Source organism: Cherax quadricarinatus, chromosome 69 (genome assembly GCF_038502225.1).
Source record: "Cherax quadricarinatus isolate ZL_2023a chromosome 69, ASM3850222v1, whole genome shotgun sequence".
NCBI lineage: Eukaryota > Metazoa > Arthropoda > Malacostraca > Decapoda > Parastacidae > Cherax > Cherax quadricarinatus.
Window position 1 is genome coordinate 7,417,639 of NC_091360.1, and position 22,983 is coordinate 7,440,621.

Here is a 22,983-nt window from a genome sequence, read left to right on the forward strand (position 1 = left end):
ACTTTTCTCAGCACTGGACCGAAGAAGATGCTGGATAACGAAAAGTTCCCAGAAAAAGATACCCAGATGTACCACGAGTGTCTCATTTATCATCATTCCTATTGTTGCTCATATGTCTTACTCCTCTGCATCATTCCTATTGTTGTTCACGTATCTTAATCTTCAAATTCTTCATGTTGTCGGTATTGTACACCAGTATCACAACACCACGAGCCAGTACATGATAAACGCACACAAATCTCAGACTCAGCCGTAGTTATCTCACCTTCTCGTCTATCGTTTAATTTCTCTGTAGTGTAAATGGTACACAATATTGCCAAGTTGATATGACACTTGTCTGTAAAGATTCCTAATGTTACACATGTCTTAGGCATCTCTATTGGATTGATAAAGCTATTGGACAGTGGCACGAGTTTATCTCGTTTTTATTCTTACGGGAGAGAGAGAGAGAGAGAGAGAGAGAGAGAGAGAGAGAGAGAGAGAGAGAGAGAGAGAGAGAGAGAGAGAGAGAGAGAGAGATAGGGAGAGAGAGAGAGAGGGAGAGAGAGACTGAGAAGCAGAATTTAGGAAACAAGAGGAGCAGTGAGATGACGAGACAATGTGAAGCATCATGTACCACAATAGCCATGTCTGCGGTGCACTAACCTCTCCCGCGACCCCGGCAGCCCTGGCTCTGGCAGCACTGACGCACTGCCCTGCCAAACGTTCATTCATTCGTAAACAATTGAAAATAATTTTTTTAATATTCCCCCAAGAGATCTGAGTAAGAGTGAAAATTTTATGCTACGGCTTTGTTCGCGGAATATAGAAAACAACATTTCAGCGTCATGGCACTGGCAGGGTGGCATAGAAGGTAATATTAAATATTGAGTGCCACATTCTGACTGTCGTAAATTATTTTTCTCTCCGTAATTCCGTATTAAGTAATGAAAGTTGCGCTAGGAATGTGTTATTATGAAGGTAAGGTAGCCGTATGGGTTTTTACAGAGTTGTGGTGATGTGGTTATGTGGTGTTGAGATGACGTGTGTGGTGGAATCTGGCACCGTTGTTGCGCGCATTAAAGGGCCTGGAGGCAGCCCAGCTGGGGTCAGTTTCTCCTTAAACGTGCAAGTGAAGGTACGCTCTTTCCTCCGCTCCTCTACTCTTCTACCAATTTGAAATGGTCGGCTGGGGATACGCAAAGGCAAACGGTAAGTGGTGACGAGTTGAAGTTATTTACAGCATATTATTGTCTGTCTTGTAAGTGTAAATGATGTATAAGCATTTACAAGGAAAATTACTATATCTCCCGTTAATTTACAGCTGTAATTTAATATATCTCACCTATATTCATTTTAGTTATAAAATAAGGTATCAAAAATATAGAAAATAAAATGACCTGTTAATCTGGGCTAAAGTGACCTGGGTCAATTTTTAAGACGAATTTTCGTCGAAATGTCCACGAGGGAAAAATATCCATGGGCCTTCATACAAATCTCTCCACCTTGCTGCTAATAAAGGGCTCTTGATCCAAGGAATCGTTGATGTCCTACTCTTCCTAGGATCAAACCTGATTACCTCCCAGTCCCCAAGATGAGCTCATAATAGTAACAATACGTGTGTGGGTGTGTGTATATGCATCTACGTATATGTATATATATATATATATATATATATATATATATATATATATATATATATATATATATATATATATATATATATATATATATATATTTAAATATATTTAAATATATATACAGTCAGCATGATTCAAAACTACTACTGGGGATGGTCAAGATTCATGCGGTATTTGTGTGGCCGAGTGGACCAGATAACTGACTGAGAATCTTGACCGTCTCCAGTAGCAGTTTCGAATCCTGTTGACTGCGATCTTTCTTTGTATATACCCGCTTGTTTCTACGTGGTGTATATATATATATATATATATATATATATATATATATATATATATATATATATATATATATTTATATATATATATTTGTTGTATACAAGACAAAGATCGTAATAACAGAGAGAGAGAGAGACACACACACACACAGAGATTTGTAACACTAGGAATCTTATGTGTATGTTGCAGCAAGGAGGCTGGAGGTAGTGCAAATGTCGAGATCAATGTTTGGATTAAATATTATGCAGAGAATGTATTCCAGGAGAGTGTTGTGATATGCAAGGTATAACTGGAGAGGAACACAGGAATAGAAGGTATAACTGGAGAGGAACAGAAATATAGTGGTTGCAATGGGAGAGTACTAGTTTCTGGAACAAACCCCCGAGTAGCGTCATTTAAGCGAAACGTTGTCACAATAAAAACGTCACATTAACTGCACGTGTGTCCTTTTACCTAACAAATTTTCGGTAACTTGGAGAGCTACATAAGTGGATGTAAGTTGCATCTGCCTAGTATGGGTCAGTAGGCCTGCTGCAGTGTTCCTCCATACTTATAAGAACATAAGAACGAAGGAACACTGCAGCAGGCCTACTGGCCCATGCGAGGCAGGTCCAAATCTCCTACCGGCTTAAGCCAATGCACCCAACCTAGTCAGGTCAGGTCACATTGACTTAAGGGAGGAACACGGCAACCGACCTGTTAGCACAAGCTATCAGGTCTAACTCACACCCACCCACATCTACTCATGTATTTATCCAACCTATTTTTAAAGCTACACAACGTTCTGGCCTCTATAACGGTACTTGGGAGTTTGTTCCACTCATCCACAACTCTATTACCAAACCAGTACTTTCCTATATCCTTCCTGAATCTGAATTTTTCCAACTTAAAACCATTGCTGCGAGTCCTGTCTAGGCTAGATATTTTCAGCACACTATTTACATCCCCTTTATTTATTCCTGTCTTCCATTTATACACCTCAATCATATCCCCCCTAATTCTACGTCTTTCTAGAGAGTGCAGTTTCAGGGCCCTTAGTCTATCCTCATAGGGAAGGTTTCTGATACATGGGATCATCTTTGTCATCCTCCTTTGTACATTTTCCAGAGAATTTATATCCATTCTGTAATACGGTGACCAAAACTGTGCAGCATAATCTAAATGAGGCCTAACCAAGGATGTATAGAGTTGAAGAACAACCTGAGGACTCCTATTATTTATGCTTCTTGATATGAAGCCAAGGATTCTATTAGCTTTATTGCGAACACTTATGCACTGTTGTCTTGGTTTCAGATTACTGCTAACCAGAACTCCTAAATCTTTTTCGCAATCCGTAATATTAAGATCTACATTATTTAGTTTATATGTGGCATGGTTATTGTCCTGTCCAACATTTAGAACTTTGCTGGCAAGTTCATAAATGAGACTTGTGCAGCCTTTGGGTATCTTTATACTGGGAACGTTTCGCCAGCCAGTGGCTTCTTCAGTCCAACACAAAGAAGAACGGTAGAAAATGAGGAGTTTGAGGTAATCAGTCCCTGAGCCTTGAGTCGATGTGTTCAGTCTATCAAAACTGATGGACTGAATACATCACCTCCAAGCTGAGGGACTGATTACCTCAAACAACTCCTCATCATCCTCCGTTCTTCTCTGTGTTGGACTGAAGAAGCCACTGGCTGGCGATACGTTCCCAGTATAAAGATACCCAAAGGCTGCACAAGTCTCGTTTATGAACTTGCCAGCTTTCTAAAGCCACTTGATCTGTTTGTGGCTTAATAAAGCCCACAGTGTGGGCGAAACGTTGTCGGTACAGGATGGCACTATACTGTATTTGTGTTTATTTTTCCACCCTGTCGGTATTTTATACTATTTATCGCTATCATGTCGAGTACTTCTGACTTGGTTTCTGATGTTTACTTGCCATCATGACTCTTATTTTCACAGTTTGGATGATCAAAGTCTTCATTATTTTCTCACGAAATCGTAATAACACTATTACAAACAAACCACGGAACAAGAACATGCGAGTTTCAGGACTTACTTGCCATGGGTTTAATTCCTACCCGTTCCATGGTTTCTTCATTATTTACTTTGAAAGTGACAGTTTTTTTTTTCATTCCCGACTCCCGAGGATTACTTTCTACCTGTCAACACTGAACTACAAGTGTCACTTTTCTGAGGACGACTTTAACTTGTGACCAAATCATCATGAAGTTCGATGGTGTTATTCAAATTTATTGTTCCTCCTATTTACTTATCGTCAGTGAATTTCCTCTCTTTTTATCTCCTCTCGAGAGAATTAATCTTGATTATAAACAACAAGGGACCCAAAATTGATCCTGCGGAATGTCATTACTGGTCGCCATTCTATTTTTACAGCATTTATGCAAACTCTCTGCTATCTATTAGCCAGTAATGGCTCGATCCTCGATAAAAAAAAGTTGCTCCAATACCATGTGCTGCCATTTTCTTTACCAGTCTTCTTTGATGGGTCTCAAAGCCTTAAGAACATAAGAACATAAGAACATAAGAACATAAGAACGAAGGAACACTGCAGAAGGCCTACTGGCCCATGCGAGGCAGGTCCAAGTCCCTACCGGCTTAAGCCAATGCACCCAACCTAGTCAGGTCAGGTCACATTGACTTAAGGGAGGAACACGGCAACCGACCTGTTAGCACAAGCTATCAGGTCCAACTCACACCCACCCACATCTACTCATGTATTTATCCAACCTATTTTTAAAGCTACACAACGTTCTGGCCTCTATAACGGTACTTGGGAGTTTGTTCCACTCATCCACAACTCTATTACCAAACCAGTACTTTCCTATATCCCTCCTGAATCTGAATTTTTCCAACTTAAAACCATTGCTGCGAGTCCTGTCTAGGCTAGATATTTTCAGCACACTATTTACATCCCCTTTATTTATTCCTGTCTTCCACTTATAAACCTCAATCATATCCCCCCTAATTCTACGTCTTTCTAGAGAGTGCAGTTTCAGGGCCCTTAGTCTATCCTCATAGGGAAGGTTTCTGATACATGGGATCATCTTTGTCATCCTCCTTTGTACATTTTCCAGAGAATTTATATCCATTCTGTAATACGGTGACCAAAACTGTGCAGCATAATCTAAATGAGGCCTAACCAAGGATGTATAGAGTTGAAGAACAACCTGAGGACTCCTATTATTTATGCTTCTTAATATGAAGCCAAGGATTCTATTAGCTTTATTGCGAACACTTATGCACTGTTGTCTTGGTTTCAGATTACTGCTAACCAGAACTCCTAAATCTTTTTCGCAATCCGTAATATTAAGATCTACATTATTTAGTTTATATGTGGCATGGTTATTGTCCTGTCCAACATTTAGAACTTTGCATTTGTCTATATTAAACTGCATCTGCCACTTCTCCGACCACTGCATCAGTCTATTCAAATCTTCCTGGAGTGCTCGAATGTCCTCGTCAGAATGAATTCGACGGCCTATTTTGGTGTCATCGGCAAACTTGCCGATGTCGCTCTTTATGCCCTCATCTATGTCGTTTATGTAGATTGTGAACAGCAGGGGGCCCAACACTGACCCCTGTGGAACACCGCTCGTGACGCTTCCCCACTCTGATTTCTCCCCATTTATGCAAACTCTCTGCTGCCTATTTGTCAACCATGCCTCTATCCAGGAAAAAATTTCTCCTCCTATTCCATGTGCTTTAATTTTCCTCAATAGTCTCTGATGTGGGACCCTGTCAAAAGCCTTACTGAAGTCCATATACACAATATCATATTCATTACCATGATCTACCTCCTCAAATACCTTAGTGAAAAAAGTTAATAAATTCGTAAGGCAGGAACGCCCCTTTGTAAAACCATGCTGAGATTCGTTGATTAATTTATGCTTTTCAAGGTGGCTACGAACTGCCTCGGCAATTATTGATTCCATAAATTTTCCCACTATGGAGGTTAGGCTTATTGGTCTATAGTTCGAAGCTAAGGACCTGTCACCTGTTTTGAAAATAGGTATCACATTTGCCATTTTCCACTTATCTGGCACCATGCCAGTTTGTAGTGATATGTTGAAAAGATTAGCCAAAGGTGTGTTAAGCTCCTCTTTACATTCCTTTAGAACCCTTGCATACAGTTCATCAGGGCCTGGGGATTTGTTAGGTTTTAATTTATCTATTTGCCTAAGGACCATGTCACTTGTGACCCTAATAGTGCACAGTTTATTATCGTCCTGTTCTACATAATTTATCATTACTGGAATATCGCTGGTATCCTCCTGTGTAAAAACTGAGAGGAAGTATGTGTTAAAAATTCTACACATTTCCTTATCACTGTCAGTGAGCTGACCCGAGGAACTTTTGAGTGGGCCTATCTTGTCCCTGATCTTACTTCTGTATACCTGAAAGAATCCTTTTGGGTTAGTCTTCGATTCTCTTGCAACTTTAACCTCATAATCTCTGGATGTAGACTACATTGTACTCTTTGGTTCGCCATCTCAAATACCTTACTACAGAAAGCAAAGCAAAATTGTGAAGAAAGGCCCCTAGTGAATTCTTAATGTGGCCAGTAATATTTGCTTATCACTGATATCAGTACTAATAATGTCATTACTACTGAGGTCAGGCTGACTGGGAGGTTATTCGATGGTAGGGATTTACCTCCTGTGTTGTAGATATTCTGCTGGTCACTTTCACATCTCCGGGACGATTTCCGCATAGTGACATATTGAAGATATACTGTGAGATAAATGGTTTAGAGAACCGACAAGTTGATAAATTAAACACATGTGCAACACTTGGGTATCTTTACTGAGGAAACGTTTCGCCACACAGTGGCTTCATCAGTCCTATACCAAGAAGAATGGTGAAGATCAGAAGGAGTCTGAGGGACTGATTACCTCAAACTCCATTCTCCATGGTATAAAACTGATGAAGCCACTGTTTGGCGAAAAGTTTCCTCAATAAAGATACCCAACTACTGCGCATGCATCGACTTCCTACTTTTTTGATAGTCACGTCCCCAGTAAATATGACATTACTGTTTTTTTTATGCAATTAAAGACACGGGTATAAACAGGATATTTTTATATTCACAAGTTCGTTATATTTCAGAGAAGTTGTTTACTTTAAATATAATGTGTTTACGTCAGCTCCTCTATAATTAATTACTGGGATCTCATTTACATTTCCTTGTGTGATGGTTGATAGGAAAAACATGGTATACAGTATAACCAATATGAACATGAGAAATAAAGAGCACTGCAGTAGGCCTACTGGCCCATGCCAGTAGGCCGGCTTAAGCCAATGCCCTAACCTAGTTAGGTCAATTCACATTCACTTATTACTTAATTGTTAGTAAGCTGTTCAAAGCTATTTTAAGTGTAGGTATTTTTCTCTTGAAAGTATCCAGGGTCATAAAATGGAATTTAAAATGACTGCTAGATAATATTTCCCCGGAAGAACAGCTTTGTTATAAAAGAGGAGAGAGGTTGGATTTGAGTGGGACTTACACATGAGTTTATAGTTATCAAAGCTTATTCCATGGGTGACATTGATAATGGGTTGGGCATATGGTTTTGTTAGTGGGTTTGGGCTTGTGAAGGACCTGCCTAGTATGGGCCAGTAGGCCTGCTGCAGTGTTCGTCCTTTCTTGTGTACCTGTGTTCTATTAGTGGTATTGGTGTCTTGATACTAACTTTTTCCAACATCAAGGTCAAACTTCCGTTGTGCGTAGCACGATATTTGGACAGTGTGTTAAATGTTTAAAAAACCGACAAGTTGAAGTCTCAATCTTTAATTCGGACAGTGTACTGCTGATGTTTAATTTTTTTTTTTTTTTTGTGGTCAGTGTTCGTACTCTCGTCTCCATGTGGGCTCAAAGGGGAGGCAAACATCGTTTGTATTTCATGGAACAGTTCCATCTATTGAACATTAAAATGGTATAAAATACCGACAGGTTGTTAGGTTGAGGTGGTGACCACCTCAAAACTTCAAGGGTGATGGACTGATTACATCGTCTTCAAGTCTCTTCTTCTTCTATCAACTTTTCTGTACTCAACTGAAGAAGCCTACTGTGTAGGCGAAACGTTTCGAAATAAAGATACCTAACTGTTGCATGTGTCTTACCTAAGTTCCATCTCATGGGATGTTTCGTCAACTGCTCGGTGCCAGATGTCCGCTTTAAATCTGGCTCCTCCATTTTTTATTCTTTTACAAAAACTTGGTTATAAGCGATTCTAGGAAAGGATTATAGCTTTTCAGATGTGATGGAGATTATACAGATCCTCATGAACACCCTCCAGGTAGGTACAACATACTGGAGTATTTCAAATTAAACACACGTACTCCTTTATCTACAATCCTGGAGTATATAACACGTGCCTTGGGTGCTAGTAGAACCTGCCTTACATGACCCAATGCAGTGCTATTATATTTTTTGTTTCATCTTATAAATTCAAGCACCTTGGCAGGCCCAACCCCACCCTGTCGAGCTTCCAAAGCAAATTAACTTATAAAATCTTATGGGATTATAAGAAATGAGATTTGTAGATGAACGGTTCAGAGAACCGACATGTTGATAAATTAGACACATGTGCAACTCTTGGGTATCTTTATTGAAGAAACGTTTCGCCACACAGTGGCTTCATCAGTCCATACGTAGGAGTAACTTGAAGAACAGGAGGAGAATGAGGTAATCAGTCCCTCAACCTTGAGTCGATGTGTTCAGTCAATCAATCTTGATGGACTGAACACATCGACTCAAGGTTGAGGGACTGATTACCTCATTCTCCTCCTGTTCTTCAAGTTTCTCCTACGTATGGACTGATAAAGCCACTGTGTGGCGAAACGTTTCTTCAATAAAGATACCCAAGAGTTGCACATGTGTCTAATTTATCAAGAAATGAGATGTAGTGTGATAGGCCTACACGGGATGGTGTATACTCCCATTTTTTTTTTAAATGGAGAATTAAATGATTGTGTAGGAAATAATGTTAGTAGAAATACTAACAATATGTAAGGTAAAAGGACATATGTGACAACTAATGCGTCATTTTATTGCCAAAATTAAATGTCGCATTAGTTGCATATGTCTTTACTTAACAAGAGTGTAGATAGATGGTTCAAAGAACCAACAAGATGATAAATTAGACACATGTGCAACACTTGGGTATCTTTACTGAGAAAACATTTCGCCACATAGTGGCTTCATCAGTCCATACAAAGAAGAATGGAGAAGATCAAAAGGAATTTGAGGTAATCAGTCCCTCAGCCTGGAGTCGATGAAATCAGTACATCTAGATTGTTTCAGACTATGGAACAAAACTTTTCTTCACGCTGAGGGACTGACCACCTCAAATTCTACGACTTCAAGGGTGATGGACTGATTACATCGTCTTCACATCTCTACTGTTCCTGCCTACTTTCTGTATTCGACTGGAGAAGCCTACTGTGTAGGCGAAACGTTTCGAAATAAAGTTGCCTAACTGTTGCCCATGTGTCTTACCTACCAACCTGTCGGTATTGTATACCATTTTGATGTTCATGTTGCACGTGTGTCTAACCAACTAACTATATTCTTTCTATTCATATTTTAAGTCATCAAGGTCTTCAATAAAGGAATCCTAAGAGAATGCAACACAAGGTCACTATTATTACTATTATTGATATTTGGTGCGGGATGAGTCTTATTCCTCAGCAAGCGGCAATCGTTGTGGCTTTAGTTTAGCATGAATATCAAAATGGTATACAATACCGACAGGATGGTTGTTAAGACACATAGGCAACACTTAAGCAACTTTATTCCGAAACGTTTCGCCTACACAGTAGGCTTCTTCAGTCGAGTACAGAAAGTAGGCAGGAACAGTAGAGATGTGAAGACGATGTAATCAGTCCATCACCCTTAAAGTCGTAGATTTGAGGTTGTCAGTCCCTCAGTCGTAGATCTGACAACCTCAAATCTACGACTTTAAGAGTGATGGACTGATTACATCGTCTTCACATCTCTACTGTTCCTGCCTACTTTCTGTACTCGACTGAAGAAGCCTACTGTGTAGGCGAAACGTTTGAGAATAAAGTTGCTTAAGTGTTGCCTATGTGTCTTAACAACCATTTAGTTTAGCATGTTAATTATGCACACCATAACCATCCTGTAGGTGGTAGTCAAGGGATTACAAAAGTACATAACAGGTCCAGGGACTGGACCACAAAGTTTTGATAGCTGAACAAGTTACAGTGAAAATTAACTATTTACATGTTCTTTTATCAGGTCATAATCGTAATGAGTTATTTATGCAGACATAAATTAGGTCACACACACACACACACACACACACACACACACACACACACACACACACACACACAGTGGTAATGCTATATTTACAGGGAGCAAAATCAGGGTATTATTATAGAATGGTTTGTAATATTGCACTGTGGATAAAATACTTTGGCATTTCTTGAACATTTCTGAGTGAGTTGTCTTTGAATTCATTAATTTTATCGTATTCTTGTACACAATGACACAAGGTGGCGGTGTCCGGAAAAAAAAGTCGCAGAAAATGAATCACAACTTTGGCTAGGAAAAAAGTCACATTTCATTTAGGTTAGATTGTGCTTTTTTTCTGTGACTTTTTTTCCTGTGACTTTCTTTCTGTGACCTTTTTTTCCTGTGACTTTTTTCCCCTGTGACTTTTTTCCCCTGTGACTTTTTCCTGTGACTTTTTCTGTGACTTTTTTCCCCCTGGATTCGTTGTGGCACCCTGCTGGCGATGCGCTTGTTTACTTGTCAAGTTCCGGACACATTAAGTTCATCAGATCCATGGACAGGAAGGCAACCATTATTATCTATTAATCATTTTCTAACAATCTGGAAATACAACCCGGATGACGTTGTGGTCGTTCTTACACCATTACGAAGCTGAGAGTAACAACGTTGTTATCCGCAAATTGTGGGTTACCTGCGAATGGTTCCATCGACGGTATTGTGGCGTTAATTCTCCATTTTAACCCATTTTAGCTTTAAAAAGAAATGGGACAAATATACGAGTGAAAAGGGCTGGGTTTGATTAGTACCTGAGGTACTGAAGCAAATTCTTGGGTAGATTTGGGAAAAGTACAAATACGTGGGTGGCAATGGGTAGCTTTTGATAAGGACCTGCCTATGGGCCAGTAGGCCTACTGCAATATTCCTACATTCTTATGTACCGTTCTTAAATCAAACAACATAAACCATAAATGGCATCCAGACCATTTTAACCACAGAAGCTCGCTCACGACAATTACCGTAATTTTTCAACTTGATAGTATTGTGTCTAGCTTCCAGAGAAGGTTGAGCTGACTCGCCTCCGGCAGCATAACCACAGTAATCCTCCAGCAGTGGACAAAAGGACACCTGCCGTCAAATGACACAGCATACAGGAGGTTACAATTTCATGGCTTCATCAGTCTGCAACTAACCCGAAATTTCACGATAACATTGTAAGCAAGTTTCGTTTTTTCTCGGCCATTATCAGAGTATTATATATATATATATATATATATATATATATATATATATATATATATATATATATATATATATATATATATATATAAATATATATATATAAATATATATATATATAAATATATATATATATATATATATATATATATATATATATATATATATATATATATATATATATATATATATATATATATGATACTGTTGATAGATATTGAGAGGTCGTGAAGATACAATAAAAATATATTGTTTGCTAAATATTAAAATTTAGGGTTAGTGCATATTAATTTTAGTAATTTGGGACAAAAGTTCTTAAGTTGAGAATTCCAATTATGTTCCTATCCCACTTAAGTGGAATCTGTTTGCGAAAATAAATGCAAGAAAAGCGTTGAATCCCACAAAGAAGGTAAAATAAAACACTGGGAAGGATCTATTCACCGGCCTTAGAAAAATAAACACAAAAGCAGCATAATGTGATCCTTTATTGAGAGCGTTTTGTCCAAGCAGGATCTGTTTGCAACATGATTAAGTTCACTGTGTGGGTGAAACGTTGTCAATAGAGGATCACATTATGCTGCATGTGTGTATACTTTTCCATCGCGTCGGTATTTTATGCCATTTATCTCTATTCACTGACCTTCATCAAAGACCCTTCTCTTGTATGTCTTCACGTTCGAGGCTGAAACTTACGGCGACGTATCGGTCCGACGTGGACCACTAACTTCTTGGAATGAAGAATTAGATACATTTGCAACATCTGGGTATCTTTATTTGTAGACGTTTCGCCAACCAGTGGCTTTACCAGTACAATACAAGGACATAATGTGGAGAATTACATACAGAAGTTGAGGTAATCAGTCCCTCAACCTTGAAGTTGAAGAGTCTTGAATGCAGACTACGGTGCATTAGCTGCATACGTGTTATTTTGTTCTTTCTGTGTTCGCTAGTTGTGATTGTTCTAACTTTTGGTTCTTTCCTTTGTTTTACGACCTTGCGATGTTATATATTTTTAGAGATCAATAGACAGAAATGTAACTAACTCCTGTAAAACAATGATCTGGGAAAAACTCAACAAATAAGAAAATGACGAATAAAATATGTGCAACACCTATGTATCCTTATCGTCGAAAAGTTTCGCGTGCGCAGCAGGCTTCCTTAGTTGAATAAAATTGATTATAATAGAGTAGATAGATGTGGTGAGATAAATTCCAGGTGATCAGTCCCCAGGCTTTTCATCAACTCGAATTCACCTCTACACGTCTACTGGTTCCAGGGTTACAGTCGCCTGCTTTTGACAGAAGAAGCCTGCTGCTCAGGCGTAACGTATCGACAATGAAGATGATATGTAAATAGACTCATTAGTTGCATCTGTGTTCATTTACCTAACATTTTATCGATGATTTTACAATTATGACAATAAAGGTACCTAAGTGTTTTAAATGTCTTATTATTCATGAACTTGTGTGTGTGTGTGTGTGTGTGTGTGTGTGTGTGTGTGTGTGTGTGTGTGTGTGTGTGTGTGTGTGTGTGTGTGTGTGTGTGTGTGTGTACTCACCTATTTGTGGTTGCAGGGGTCGAGTCACAGCTCCTGGCCCCGCCTCTTCGCTGATTGCTACTAGGTCCTCTCTCTCCCTGCCCCATGAGCTCTATCATACCTCGCCTTAAAACTATGTATGGTTCCCGCCTCCACTACGTCACTTTCTAGGCTATTCCACGGTCTGACTACTCTATGACTGAAGAAATACTTCCTAACATCCCTTTGATTCATCTGAGTCTTCAACTTCCAATTGTGACCTCTTGTGTCTGTGTCCCATCTCTGGAACATCCCGTCTTTGTCCACCTTGTCTAATCCGCGCAGTATTTTATATGTCGTTATCATGTCTCCCCTGACCCTCCTGTCCTCCAGTGTCGTCAGGCCGATTTCCCTCAACCTTTCTTCGTAGAACAATCCCCGTAGCTCTGGGACTAGTCTTGTTGCAAACCTTTACACTTTCTCTAATTTCTTGACGCGTGTGTGTGTGTGTGTGTGTGTGTGTGTGTGTGTGTGTGTGTGTGTGTGTGTGTGTGTGTACTCACCTAGTTGTACTCACTTAGTTGAGGTTGCAGGGGTCGAGTCCGAGCTCCTGGCCCCGCCTCTTCACTGATCGCTACTAGGTCACTCTCCCTGAACCGTGAGCTTTATCATACCTCTGCTTAAAGTTATGTATGGATCCTGCCTCCACTACATCACTTCCCAAACTATTCCACTTCCTGACTACTCTGTGGCTGATGAAATACTTCCTAACATCCCTGTGATTCATCTGTGTCTTCAACTTCCAACTGTGTCCCCTTGTTACTGTGTCCAATCTCTGGAACATCCTGTCTTTGTCCACCTTGTCAATTCCTCTCAGTATTGTGCATGTCGTTATCATGTCCTCCCTATCTCTCCTGTCCTCCAGTGTCGTCAGGTTGATTTCCCTTAACCTCTCCTCGTAGGACATACCTCTTAGCTCTGGGACTAGTCTTTTTGCAAACCTTTGCACTTTCTCTAGTTTCTTTACGTGCTTGGCTAGGAGTGGGTTCCAAACTGGTGCCGCATACTCCAACATTGGCCTAACGTACACGGTGTACAGGGTTCTGAACGATTCCTTATTAAGATGTCGGAATGCTGTTCTGAGGTTTGCTGGGCGCCCATATGCTGCAGCCGTTATTTGGTTGATGTGCGCTTCAGATTTGCCTGGTGTTATACTCACCCCAAGATCTTTTTCCTTGAGTGAGGCTTGTAGTCTCTGGCCCCCCTAGACTGTACTCCGTCTGCGGTCTTCTTTGCCCTTCCCCAATCTTCATGACTTTGCACTTGGTGGGATTGAACTCCAGGAGCCAATTGCTGGACCAGGTCTGCAGCCTGTTCAGATCCCTTTGTAGTTCTGCCTGGTCTTCGATCGTGTGAATTCTTCTCATCAACTTCACGTCATCTGCAAACAGGGACACCTCAGAGTCTATTCCTTCCGTCATGTTCACAAATACCAGAAACAGCACTGGTCCTAGGACTGACCCCTGTGGGACCCCGCTGGTCACAGGTGCCCACCCTGACACCTCGCCACGTACCATGACTCGCTGCTGTCTTCCTGACAAGTATTCCCTGATCCATTGTAGTGCCTTCCCTGTTATCCCTGCTTGGTCCTCCAGTTTTTGCACTAATCTCTTGTGTGGAACTGTGTCAAACGCCTTCTTGCAGTCCAAGAATATGCAATCCACCCACCCCTTTCTCTCTTGTCTTACTGCTGTCACCATGTCATAGAACTCCAGTAGGTTTGTGACACAGGATTTCCCGTCCCTGAAACCATGTTGGCTGCTGTTGATGAGATCATTCCTTTCTAGGTGTTCCACCACTCTTCTCCTGTGTGTGTGTGTGTGTGTGTGTGTGTGTGTGTGTTTATATGATCTTATATATATATATATATATATATATATATATATATATATATATATATATATATATATATATATATATATATATATATATATATATATATATATATAAGATTGAGACACTTAAGCAACATATGGGAATCTTTATTCAGGAAACGTTTCGCCACACAGTGGCTTCATCAGTCCAATACAAAGTAGAAAGGCGTAAGGAGAGGAGGAGTTTGAGGTAATCAGTCCCTCAGCCTGGAGTCGATGTGTTCAATCCATCAATCTTGTAGAATGTACAGCATAGGGCCGTAGACGTGGCTTATATACTGAGGGACTGATTACCTCAAACTCCTCCTCTCCTTACGCCTTTCTACTTTGTATTGGACTGATGAAGCCACTGTGTGGCGAAACGTTTCCTGAATAAAGATTCCCATACGTTGCATAAGTGTCTCAATCTTCAACTTGTCGGTTTTTCAAACCATTCATCACACACACACACACACACACACACACACACACACACACACACACACACACACACACACACACACAGGCCCGGTGGCCTGGTGGCTAAAGCTCCCGCTTCACACACGGAGGGTCCGGGTTCGATTCCCGGCGGGTGGAAACATTTCGACACGTTTCCTTACACCTATTGTCCTGTTCACCTAGCAGCAAATAGGTACCTGGGTGTTAGTCGACTGGTGTGGGTCGCATCCTGGGGGACAAGATTAAGGACCCCAATGGAAATAAGTTAGACAGTCCTCGATGACGCACTGACTTTCTTGGGTTATCTTATCTTATCTTATCTTATATATATGTGATCGACATAGACGACAGAGATTTGTAATAATCAAGTGTGGACGTGTGATTGGCAAGAAATTACATGGATGCTGCAAACATTCCAAAGCATTTTGAAACTAATATATGTAAAAAAACCTCGTGGGAAAGTTCCTGATAAAAACAGGTGAAGGGGAAAGTAAAGATAGACGCAGATACAAAGTTGATAAATGAGAGTTTTGTGCAACACTTGAGTATATTGCGGAAGCGTTGGGTCAGCCAGTGGCTTCATCAGTCCCTTACAGAGAAGTATGGTTTAAGATCAGTAGTTTGAGGTAATCACTCCCTCATCCTGGAGTATATGTGATCAGGCTATCAATCTTTGTGCTCCTCCTTCCTTATGTTCTCCTGTGTTTTGTCAATTTGTCGATATTATATATGAGGTTTTCACCAGCAGTTGTTTATTCAGTCGAGACAGTGAGTTGCGAATGGCGTCCGAGTCTCGTAGACGTCAAACTGGTATAAAAACGAGAAATGCGAAAGAAGAGTTTCCTTTAATAAATATACTAAACTGCACACAAGTGTCCCTTTCCACATTTTATCGAGTCCACACCCAATACAGTCTAATCCTGAACGAAACGTCTAAAACTGATCCTTGATTTGCACTCCTTATTTTTATACCCATGAGTGACGCACGACCTGACCCGAGATAAATAACCTGACGCACGACCTGACCCGAGATGCCAAGGTTTGACTGTTGACGCTTATCAGATGGGGACTGAACATAAAAAAGAAGGAACACTGCAGCAGGCCTCTTGGCCCATACTTGGAAGGTCCTTTACAATCCATCCCACTAACAAAACATTTGCCAAACCCAATTTGTTTTGTGTTCAAGGTGAACTGTGTAAGTCTGGGGAGGATAGAACCCTCTGGATAGGCTGGTAAGAGGGTGTGAAGGTTGTTCGGTTAGGATTTTGATATCCAGCAAACATGTGTGATCCTGTTTGTTGAGGATAGTGAGTTACCTGTAGGTTAGGTAACGAAACACATAAGCAACTAATGCGATATTTTATTGTTGCAACGATTCGTTTTTCAGGAGCTCCTGAAGAGCGAAACGTTGCAACAACAAAATGTCACATTTATTTTTCATGCGCCTTCTTACGCACCATATTGTCGGTAATTCCATCAACATTACTACTACCTGTAGGTTGTTTATCAGTGGTATATAATACCGACAAGATGATGTCCAGATGTTGCACAAGTGCCTAACTACCTGTATTTTACCTGTAGTCGCTTCTGGGGGTCACCGCCCCCGCGACCCTGTTCCAGACCAGGCGATTTGGTTGCTGGCTTCACCGATGGGGCTGTTGGGTGGAGGAAGGGGAATTAGACGCACTGTTAAAGTATAAACAACGTAGCGTGCATGAAGGGATTCTGGGCATCCGGCTAGCAGAACGCAACTTCTGAAGGAAACGGGAAGTACAGTGCCTGCACTTTGAAAGATAGGTAGAGGATGATGCGGTGTTTTGCATCATAGGATCGGGATGTCCGTGAACCTCGGGAGAGACAACTGGCGTATTTTTCTTTTAACACATCGTCCGTTTCCCATCAAGGTAGAGTGGGCCGAATAAGAAAATCTTTCACCATCATTCACTCAATCACTGTCTTGCCAGAGGCGCGCTTGCAGTTATAAAACTGCAACATTAACACCCCTCCTTCAGAGTGCCAGCACTCTGAAGGAGGGTGCCTTTTTATACTTCAGAAATTTTCCTTGGTAGGGACTGAGAGATTTCGTAAGAGAGTTTGATTATTTTTTCCTGGAGATGTAAGGTTTTAAAGGAGATCTCAGTCACTTATTGCTGTAATTATGTAAGATTGTGCTTATTCTAATCAGGATTTAATTTCCTTCGATGTTTGCATCACGACTGAGCTGATTATGTGTATCTGAATGACGTAATTCGTCCCTCAATCTACAAGAGTTAATGACTTGTTTAGTCTAGACTTTATCTAGTGTTGTTAGTTTGTCAGGGAAAAATCCCTGAAACGGGTCTTTTTTATATAAGCTAACCCGTTCAGTGGTGTTGGCAGTGGTTGTTGTTTGCCATGGTCCACCATGGTGACATTCACACCACTGAATCAGCACGTGTAAATCAATGTTCACATGTCGTGGGCCACCATAGCGACATTCACTCCAATGAATCCATCACGTGTAAACTAGTGGTCACTTGTGGTCCATCACAGTGACATTCACACCACTGAATTCAACCATAATGCAACCAATTTTCCATTTTTAGTAGTTTATTATACACTCCATATCCATCGTGTGGACGGTAACACAAGAACATATTGGAGCCTAAGAATTAGGCCCCAAAAGGGTTAACAAGAGTGCATCAGGATTTATATCTACAGTTCACTTATCTGTTACAAGCAAATTTAGGTAATTTGCTTAATATATCTAGTATCTAATTTTTATTAATAAGATATCTTGACATGTCACATACGTTGTTATACTGTTTCTCTGCGTTCGAAAGTTGTCAAAAGTTTTGCTAATTTTTATCAGGTGTGATTATTATTATTATTATTATTATTATTATTATTATTATTATTATTATTATTATTATTATTATTATTATCAAAACTAAGCACTAAACCCACAAGGGTCATACAGATATTAGGTGTGAGCAGGTTAGCATATATTAATTGATATTTACGTAGAATTATCCATCCATAACAAAATATAAACATGAGTGACTTGCGTGGCGTCGCTACTACCTGTGTCAACAGTAAAAAGCTAAGAATGCAATACGTATGGCGTAAAAATCTGCTAAAAAATAAAAAGGAAGGAGGTCTAAGCAAGATAATTACCTGCAAATCTTACTATTAACATAATTTACGAATATGTTTACGATTACATTACCGTTTTTATTCTTTTTTCCCTCCCTTCACACTGCACCCTGGTTACTTGATAACTGTTGCTCGCTCTCTTGTAGTTACCTTAGATTTACGTCTTATAAATAGCAAGATGATCAATGATGCTGAGATTTTCTGCAACACTGACATCGAGAATACTCTGATTCCTATATTTCTAATTTAAATAAGATGTAAATGAACAGAGATACACATCTCAGTGTGGAGAACACTAGAGCTGACACTTAACACATATTAATGGGAATATTTTAGCTCCCTATGACCTTGTTCATCCCAAAATGAACAAGATCTAAGGACCGAAACGTGTTTTCTTAGTTGGGTTTCGACCAAACTTATTTATTTTATTGATGTATGACCATTTGGTGCAAGTGTGGCAAGTAATTAGTCATGATATGTGGAATTTCCAAAAGTCTGAGAATGAGTCTTTCCGACATGATACGACGGGTTCGCTTTATATACCATCGTTGAGGAATGTATCTATCGCATAAAGCGAGTTATTATGTGCCTTTATTAAGTTTATTTAGATAGAGATACGCATAAAATACAATTATCGTATATAGTACATTGTGCACAGACCGGGCAGCGGGGGCGTTGACCCCCGAAACCTTCTCCAGGTATACTCCAGGTATATAATAAAATTGAAATATACATTAATAGTAATTATTTTAATAAAAATATATAAAAATATAATAAACCTAATAAATATATACAAAAATAAAATGTAATAATATATATATAATAATAAAAAATACTGTAATAATAATAATAATAATAATAATAATAATAATAATAATAATAATAATCTCCGTGAGTCAGGTTACGAAGCAAAAAACAGCAACTGTGATTTCCCAGTGACTCATTGGTCTTCAAAATACGTATCTGAAGTTTCCGCTAACGATAAGCGGTTCGTGATTCACTGTCATCGCCCGCGGCTCGCAACCGACGGACCGGGGTTCGATCCTGGGTCGAATGGAAACTCTGAGCACGCTTCCTTACATCTGCTGCCCCCCCTCCTTAGTCTCCTAGGAGTAAATAGGTACCCAGGTGCTGTGAGTGGCATCCCGGGGAAGTGGGCCATATTACCTCAGTGGAAATAAGCCAGCCACACTTGGATGGCTTTCCTGGGTTACTAACCTCAACGATAATCGCAGTATGATAGCATTTCTCCTCGCAGTTGGCAGCCATAATACGTCTGGCAGCGGCCCCTCCACCATTTTGATGCCTCTGCCGCCATCTTGTTCTTGTAAATGTAAAATTGTTCACAGTAATTACACAAAACTATTTTCAAACGATTACGGTGCTCATCATCAGTCTCAAGGTTGAGGGACAGATTACCTCATCCTTTGTATATGGCTCTACTGTCTTCCAATTATGTCCTTGAATTTGTGTTGATAAAGCCACTGGATGGCGAAACGTCTACAGGAAAGATAGCCAGATGTTTCACATGTGTCTAATTCTTCATCATGGATAAAGTAATGAGATTATTATTCTACAAGAAATAAATAACAAAAAGGCACAATACCGTGACTGGAACGATACACAAATAACCCGCACATAAAAGAGAGAAGCTTACGACGACGTTTCGGTCCGGCTTGGACCATTGACAAAGTCAAGAAACCTTGCAGTAGGCCTACTTGCCTATGCGAGGCAGGTCCAAGTCACCTACAAACCCAACCTAGTCAGGTCCAGGTTACATCCACTTAAGGAAGGAGCACGGCACCAGACCTATTAACACAGACTAGAGCATAAGTATCTCTGACAGTCCACTTTGTGTTGAGACACGAATGACATGTACTGTAAATTGTGTTCACAGAGACAAAGCCACACACTGTAACACTATATCTTAGAGTTGTCTAAACACCCAGTAAACAAACCCTACAAGAAATGACAAATCACTTCATGGTTAATGATAAGAAATCTGAAATCTTGAGACTACATCTACATTTTGCACCGGCTACAGAGATACAGTTAATTAATGAGCTATTAGCCTAATACTGTCTAGTACTTTTAACAGCAGCAATATACGTGATTTCTATTGTGTAAATCAGTTATGTAACGAAATGGTAATATTTGAAACGACTATTAATTTTAAAGAGGTATCAGTACACATTTAAGTCTGATAAACACCCATTTCAACCTCTGTAATCCAGTTGTGTGTGCTATAGCTCACAGGATCAGTTATAGATGGCACTACTGGTGTCCTCTCTTATATACATCGGAAATAGGTCATTAGGCACACATTTGTAGCTCAGTGGCCAGAACGTTCAGTGCACAGAGGAAAGGCTTTGGGTTCGATACCCTGATGAAAACTGTGACGTCACCAGCAGGCCAAGACTCCGTAACACGACACGTTGCGTCTATGTGATTTGCGCTCGCTTGCGTCACTTTCAGCCTCACCACACACACTAACTTCAGCCAGAGAGAGTGGTGGAGGTAAGAGGGAGAGAACTGTATTAGGATGGAGAGGGGAAGGAGAGTGTGGTGGAGATAACGTTAGTGGAGGAGAGAGTGACAATAAGGGTAGGGAGAGAGTAGGAGAGAGATTGAAGCCGGGAGTAAGAGCACTGGAGACAGGGAAGCAATGAGAACAGGAAGACTTACTCAGGATGTGATATGAGGCTTCCCGTGTGTCGTCAAGTTTTCCTATTGTTACGCAAGAGGCTCTGTGTGTGTGTGTTCACCTGTTTGTGGTTGCAGGCGTTGAGTCGCAGCTCCTGGCCCTGCCTCTTCGCTGGTCGCTACTAGGTCCATTCCCTCCCTGCTCTAGTGCGTGTGTACGTGTGCTTGTAAAGGAGACTATCAAACACAGAACTAAACCAGTAACAGCTTGATCAGCTTACACACAGTTCACTTTTGATTTCACACTATAGCAAGTTAGTCACAGTTCTGTGAATATCACGCAACAGCCCAGTACACGCCTCACAGAGCTGAGTGACCTTCACAACACTACGTAGAGGTATAGAACCTCACCACTCTGCGCCGTCCACATTGAAGGAGGGTGCCTTGATACTGCTGGAAAGACTCAAGGCTCAGGGAAATGAAGGTATCCTTCACTTGAATAAAGGCAGATTACCTACCATTCCCAGGCACTGTATGAGCCCTGTGTTTGCAGCGTTTTCCTATGAATATAATTATAAACCACAGAGTTTATCATTCATCCTTAATTTATAATACTCTCACGATGCGCGCTCCACACAAGCTCACTGTCACCACACTGTACAATACCACCGATCTGGAGTCACAACACCTCACTGCACAGCACCACTGATGTGTGGTCACTGCATTTCACTTACACTGCACCGTTTGCGTGTGGTTACTGCACCTCATTCACTGCACACAGCCAATATGGCATTAAATACAGCTTCCTCGGCTTCTCTTGACTGACAACACTAAGACAGTCCCGTCCCTACGTTGTTCATTCCACGTCTCGCCATCCAGCGGCTTTATCAGTACAAATTCAGGAACATATTTGGAAGTCAGAACTATATACAGAAGATAAGGTAATCAGTCCCTCAGGCACTGGTTGGCGAAACGTATGCAATAAAGATACCCAGATGTTGCACATGCGACTAATTCTCCATCTTGTCGGTATTGCATACCATACATATACATCAGTATATATACACCGATAGTTAATTTTAAGCTCTATTTAAGGTATTACAGTATTCCTGACGGGGGTTTATGGGTAAAATACAGTCTTAATAACCATGGTATAATCGATGGGCTTTCAACCTAACAGAGCAACTAACACCCCGTATAAGCAATTCAACAAGCGTAGCATTGATATACACTACCAAATTGATGAATAAGACTTATGTGCAGTACATGGATATCTATGTTGCCGAAACGTTTCGCCTACACAACGGGCTTCTTCAGTCGAATACAATCGGTCCAAGTCGGACCGAACCGTCATCATAAGCTCCTCTCTCCTGTGTGCGAGTTGTTTACGTTTTGCTCCAGTCACGGTATTGTGCCTTTTAGTTATTCTTGAGATGTCTTTGATGTGATCAGTTCGTCCCCCTTCGTCGGAGCTGGTCAGTCCCTTCAAGGAGTGTTGGAGGCTCGATCCTCCGTCCAGTAATCACCACACCTAGGGTACCCAGCTGCACTTAACATGCCTCGTACATATTTCTCAAGTCATCTGAAACTACAAACCAGACAATGTGTTGCCACTCCAGAGAACGTGACCCCATCATGAGAAAGACCTCGATATTGGCGAAGGGCCCTTGGTCCAAGGAACTGGAGCTACCCTTCCTCAAGTCAAATATGATTACCTCCCATTCCACAGCCTCCGCATGTCCTTACGGATTTAGCAGATGAAGATGTAAGTACGCTTACACCTTAATAATAATAATAATAATAATAATAATAATAATAATAATAATAATATTATTATTATTATTATTATTATTATTATTATTATTATTATTATTATTATCCATCGCCAGCATCAGGCTCCTCCTTGAAGGTTACAGAGCA

General features: G+C 40.4%; 1 protein-coding gene across 1 annotated transcript in view; it reads left to right on the plus strand.

Moving 5' to 3' along the window:
- The first annotated feature begins 1,047 nt into the window (after positions 1-1,047).
- Positions 1,048-22,983, plus strand: part of CAH1 (carbonic anhydrase 1) — a 121,084-nt gene continuing 99,148 nt past the window's right edge. The window contains exon 1 of the mRNA XM_053795803.2: positions 1,048-1,191. Within this exon, the coding sequence (XP_053651778.1) occupies positions 1,161-1,191 (31 nt within the window). The 5' untranslated portion in view covers positions 1,048-1,160. The remainder of the gene's footprint in view (positions 1,192-22,983) is intronic.